Below are 5,742 nucleotides of genomic sequence, written 5' to 3'. Positions count from 1 at the left end.
ATGTATGTATGTATATATGCACCAAGGCCCACTTATGAATTGTCATTCACAGTTTGGAAAATCTCTGGCCTTAGACCTTTGGTTTTCAAACTTGTGTATGCTTAGGAATCACTTAAGACATTTGTTACAAATGCAGATTTCCTTGGCTCACTCCAGGAACTGGTTCTGTGGGTCTATGGTGGGACCCCCAAGTTGGTTCATATAGCATATATAAAATGCTAGGTACATTGCCAGGTGCACAAGTATTCAATAAATAATAGTTTTATTCTTGGACATAAATGCTTTTTATCTTTAGGGATATGATTGCCTCCTCAAGGTTTGGCCTGCCGCTGGCAAGGTGGAATTAATGCTAAGCACTCTATTCCCTAGGGTTGAGGAGGTAGGAAAGTAGGGGATGGGTCCTGGATCTGACGTAAATCTTCAAGTGCTTAACTTCCCTGGAGAATTTCATATTTTCAGAAACTTAGGGCTTGAGGATCACAAAGATCAGAGAGGTTCAGTGGCTTGCCCAGGGTCATGTTGTAAGTGAGTGGATCTCAGAGATAGAACTCACTTGATTAAGTCTAATGTTCTTGTCCATTCTGCCATAATAGCAGGTTGGATCTAGGGCAGAAGTTGAAGCAGAAAGAGAGCTTCCCTGCCTTGCCTATCCCAGAAGCAGAGGCAAAAGATTTTGTGGCATTTGACTGGTAGCTTGGCTTTACAGTAATGAAACTGGAGAGATCTAAAAGAAAAAATATACCTAAAAGTTGCTGTGAGTTATAGCTATGAAAAAGAGATATAGTTTAATTACTTTATAATATATAGTTTTATAATACTACTTAAATAATTTATTAAACCAGCACTAAAGATGAAAATTTTTCTTTAATTCTGCTACCAAAATATAACTGATATTTCTATTCTCCTCTGATTGCATGTTCCCATATTTTTATATAATCTTAATTTTTGTTTATACCATTTTTGTTCCCTTTATTTAACGCTGTTCTGGAAATTTTTTTTCCAAAGATTTTTATTGGGGAATTGGGGGAGGGGTACATTTTTTGGGGAATCGGGGAAGGGGAACAGACAGGTTGCTGGCCTTTTGTTCTTCAGTCTAGTTGTGGAGCACGTTGCTTCACTGGCCCAAGTTGGCACCATCATTGCGCTCTTCCCAGGTGAGGCGGATCAGTCGCTGGCTTCTGCAGGGCCACTCTAGCTGGCTGCTGGCCGCTCACGCTGGCTGCTGGCTAAACACGGTAGCCCATGGCAACCCACTGCAACAGGGGCTGCAGCCTACGCCATCGCCGGCGACTCCCGGCAGCCCAGCTCCAGGTTGAGCTGTTGTTCAGCATCTTAGCTGTGGAGGGCAGTGTCACTGGCCCTCATATGTGGGATCCGAACCAGGGCCCTCTGGCGTCCTAAGCCAGCTCTTAACCAACACGCCACTCAGCCGGCCCTGTTCTCGGAATTTTTGTATGTTGTTGATAGTCTTCATATTTCTCATTATTAATAACAGCCTAATATTTCATAGAGTGAGATAGCCATAATTTACTCAGCCTAATTAAACCGACAGCAGAAGATTTTTTTCCAGTTATTCCATACTATCACTAGCACTGTAAAGTCTTGGCTATTTAAAATCACTTGTGTAATTTTTGCCTTTCATGACACTCAAGAAGAATCCTAATAGGAAGGTCAGGAATGTGGACTTGAGTTACGAGATTTTGCCCTCCTTGGATGTATAGATTTGCCCATCTAGGTTTCTATGTACTAGAGCAGTAGTGATCAACCACGATATTCGTCATACATATGAGAGTTAGGCTGAATGTAGTTTTTAAACTAATAACTATAAACATTTCCAAAATGATTTCCATATAAAAATATATTAATTATATCAGATTCAAGCAGATTCAAGTGCTGTAATAACACTCATGCTATGACTAGCTTTCTTTATGTATACCTTTTCCAAAGATTATGAGTATGTATTCATTTGTAATTTACACTTTTTAATAAAGGAGCCAATTAACTTGACTGAGAGAATAAAAGTTATAATTGACCTATATTAGCACATCTCCCTTTTCAAAACATGCATATTGTCTTATTTTCTGTCATGCATTTAACTAGTCCCTCTTTTAATATTATAGAATATTTCAAACAGAAAAGTACAGAGACTGTTATACACCATCATTCATGTATTACCATAGACTTAACAATTGTTAACAGTTTGCTGTATTTTCTTTAGATATTGTTTTTTTAAAGAACTAAAACATTACAGCTACCTCTTTGTACCCCTTCCTAATCTTATTTCCTTCCCACCCTAGATAACTGTTCTTCTGAAGTTGTTACATATTTTTCCTATCTGTGTTTTTCAGTGCACTCAAATGTAGATGGCCATAAATTGTTTGTAATATATTGTTTTGTATGTTCTTTAACATTTGCATAAATGGTATATTGTACTTAATTAACTCTTCTACAACTTTTAGTGGTCAATATTGTTTTTGAGATTTATTCATATTGATAAATGTATATAAAGTTAGTTATATTTTTGTTGAGCAGTGTTCCATCCTATAACTATGCCACTTTATTTTTTCTAGCTTTATTGAGATATAATTAACACATAACATTGTGTAAGTTTAAGGTGTACATGCGATGATTTAATACCTATACACATTGTGAAATGACTGCCTCGATAAGGTTAGTTAACACATCCATCACATTTGTGTGTGTGTGTGTGTGTGTGTGTGTGTGTGTGTGTGTGTGGTTTGAACATTTAAGGGCTACTCACTTAGCAACTTTCAAGTATATAATATGGTATTGTTAATTCTAGTTACCTGCTGGACATTTGATCCCCAGAACTTATCTTATTTAGCTATATTATTTTAATATTATGTAAGTATATTATAAAATCAGCTATTATTGATAAATAATAGTTATTGTTTAATAATGGTTTATTATATGCTTGAATGAGACTAGTTTCAGGCCAATTGACAGTCTTCTGCAATGTCACACTTCTAATAGTTGGAAAGTTGGTCTTAATTTGGGGCTTTAAAATTTTTTTCCAAATTTATCTCATTTAATTCTCACCTCAAAGATATGTTTGTGTACTTTGGCCAACATCTCCCCATTTACTCAGCCTCTGGAAGCCACCATTCTACTCTTTGTTTCTGTGAATTAAGCTTTTTTTTTAATTGGGACATACATTTTTATTTCTCTGGCATAAATTCACAACATTACAACTGTCAGGTTGTACAAGTACATGTTTAGTTTTTAAAGAAACTGCCAAACTATTTTTTTCCCCGTTTCAAGTATTTTTATTTATTTATTTATTTATTTATTTATTTATTNTAAATATCTCGAGTTCTCCCTACTTTTACTGATCGCCACGGAATCTGAGGGCCCCTTTTTTCCCCGCTCCTAAGGTTTGAGTTCCTCACCTGGGTCAGTTTTCCGGTCGCTGTCTAGGCTCGGAAAATACACAGCCGAGAGCTCTGCGTCTCTCTGTTGCCCGGGTAACCGCGTCGATCTCCCCCCCTCCCTCCCCTCTCACCCACCACCTCCGGTTCCCGCTTGACTTTCCTGGCCAATCACAGAAGAGTCTCCTTTGAGAAAACGCCAGCATCAACCAATCCTAGCGCTTGCCAGTCGGGGGTCAAAAACTGCCCTTTCGAGTTAAATAGGGTCTCCCCTTTAATCCTCTGGCTTTCTTAGCGTCACTTCAGCGGGAACCTGTCCACTGTGAAAGCCGGTATTGTCCTGCTCCAGTAGGTCCTGGCCTGCGTCTCTGACCGTTACCCATTTACTTTGGGTCCCCGGTAGCGATTGGCAACGGCGCCGTCACCAAGGTAAGTTTGAGGGGTTTTTCGTTAGTCCGGGTCGTCAGAAGTCTCACTCTTCATTACGCTGCTTTTACCATACGTGAATTCCAGATCGGAAGACTCCGGAGCGGCAGGGACGGAAGGATAGGCTCCGTGGTCTGAGAGGTTTTGCGGTCGCTCTACATGTGCCGCCCACACCCCCTACCCGCCCCCTGTGACAGAAACGTGTTGTGGTGCCGCTCGGCTTCAGCGTTTGTGTGTGTAGGGGTGCGATCGCGCTTTTTTTTTTCTTCTCCCGCTGCTACGTGCAAGTCATCCGGGTCCGGAGCCTCAGGGGGAGCGCCCCTTCGTCCACCACGCGGGTCTTGTTAGGAACCGGCTGGAGCTACGCGTCGCTCCCACTCCCGGTGACATCGCGGGACTCTAGCTCCGCTTTTCTCATCTTTGAGAGGAGAAACGCCGGTGCGCCGCCGGCTTGCCGCTGCTTCGCAATCTGTTTTCACTTAGAGGTACAGTTGTGAGGTATAGTTTCCCATGGATTCCATGGTTTGGTTTTAAACAAAGGGGAAAAAAAGAGATGGCTTAAAAATATGTGGAGTATTTGGAACTGATAAGCTGTTTTCGATAGTGGAACCCTCATTTATTATTTGAGTGTTATAAGCAAGGAGAAATAGGATAGGCATAACGGATGGTTACTTTTGGTCATCCGGGGTGTGGAATTAAATTATGAATGAACTAAACTGCTTTCCTTCTTTCTGCTGTCACGTTTTTGTAACTTTTACCCCACCTGGCGAAGAGGATAGTGAAGCTTGAGTAATTTGTGTATTCTACTTGTTATTACCATGGTAAACAAAAAATGAAGGTAGAATATTTAAGTTATTGGCTAAAGTTAAGTTAATTGGCTTTTTGGCCAATTTACTTATACCATAATACCTCTTATTACAGATCTTCAGAGGTTTTTTTGTTTTTGTTTCCCCCCCTCCCCACACAGAAGAGTAAACACCTTTATTACATGGGCTAAGCTGGGAGGGAGGGGGATTTATTTGCTTTTCCGGGTCCTGATTTTCCTCAGACAGAACTCCAGCTCCTTGCCCTCTAGCACAGAGCCATCTGCTCCGACAACGCTGGTCTTGAAGTGATTGCAAGAAGCTTGCCCTGCTGGAACCACTCCTCTAGAAGACTGCTGATTTTGGCGTTCTTTTTCATTCCATTATATTTCTTCTGAATTTTCTTTAATAGTCTTTTTGTTTAAAATCTCTTCCTCCTCAGGAGTCAGCTTGGCCCCCTTCTTGCAGCCCAGGGCCGTGCAAAGTGGGACTTGTACCAGTGTCCACCGGTGTGCTGTCAGTGAACACAATGCAGTTCTTTACTAGGGTCTTGGTGCGGACCAGTTCGTTGTTGGATGCATTTGGACAACATCAATAGTCCTTGTTTTGCGGGTACAACACTCGGAGCCCCAGGAGAAGTTCCCCACGTCCAGCCTCGAGGCACAGGTACTTCTGGTTGTCTCCGCCCATGCAGACTGTCTGTGTGCAGCCAGGGGCCAATCTTAGCATTGGCTCATATTTTCACTTCTTGTGGTAAGAAGGCTTTTTCTTGCCTGGGGTCCTGTGACGCTTGTGCCAGTTGACCAGAGAGATGCCCATGACTCAGCACCAATTGGAAAGAACTAGATCATCAGAGTTTAAGTGTCTTAAATTTTATTTCTCTAGATACTTGTGGAGTTTAAGTAATATATGCTATGCCATCTCCTTGCTTGCTTTTTTGTTTCTATTCTGCCTCATTTTGCATTATTCTCAGTTTATAATTCCTAGCTCATGTATTTCAGACCTTTTGGCTGTGACTCACCTCAAGAAATACATTTTATGTTGTGACCCAGTACATACATACAGGTATATAACTGATAACTGTTTTGCAGCATAAGTACTTACTACATGCAATGTACTCTGAT

General features: G+C 41.0%; 1 protein-coding gene across 1 annotated transcript in view; it reads left to right on the top strand.

Annotated features, from left to right (window-relative positions):
- Window positions 1–3,803: 3,803 nt before the first annotated feature.
- Window positions 3,804–5,742, top strand: part of NUP62CL (nucleoporin 62 C-terminal like) — a 68,736-nt gene continuing 66,797 nt past the window's right edge. The window contains exons 1-2 of the mRNA XM_019661497.1: window positions 3,804–3,818; window positions 5,061–5,284. Coding sequence (XP_019517042.1) covers window positions 5,194–5,284 — 91 coding nt within the window. The 5' untranslated portion in view covers window positions 3,804–3,818; window positions 5,061–5,193. The remainder of the gene's footprint in view (window positions 3,819–5,060; window positions 5,285–5,742) is intronic.

Source organism: Hipposideros armiger, unplaced genomic scaffold (genome assembly GCF_001890085.2).
Source record: "Hipposideros armiger isolate ML-2016 unplaced genomic scaffold, ASM189008v1 scaffold_350, whole genome shotgun sequence".
Lineage (NCBI taxonomy): Eukaryota > Metazoa > Chordata > Mammalia > Chiroptera > Hipposideridae > Hipposideros > Hipposideros armiger.
Note: the sequence above shows the minus strand (reverse complement) of the source record. Positions and strands in the feature narration are given on the sequence as shown.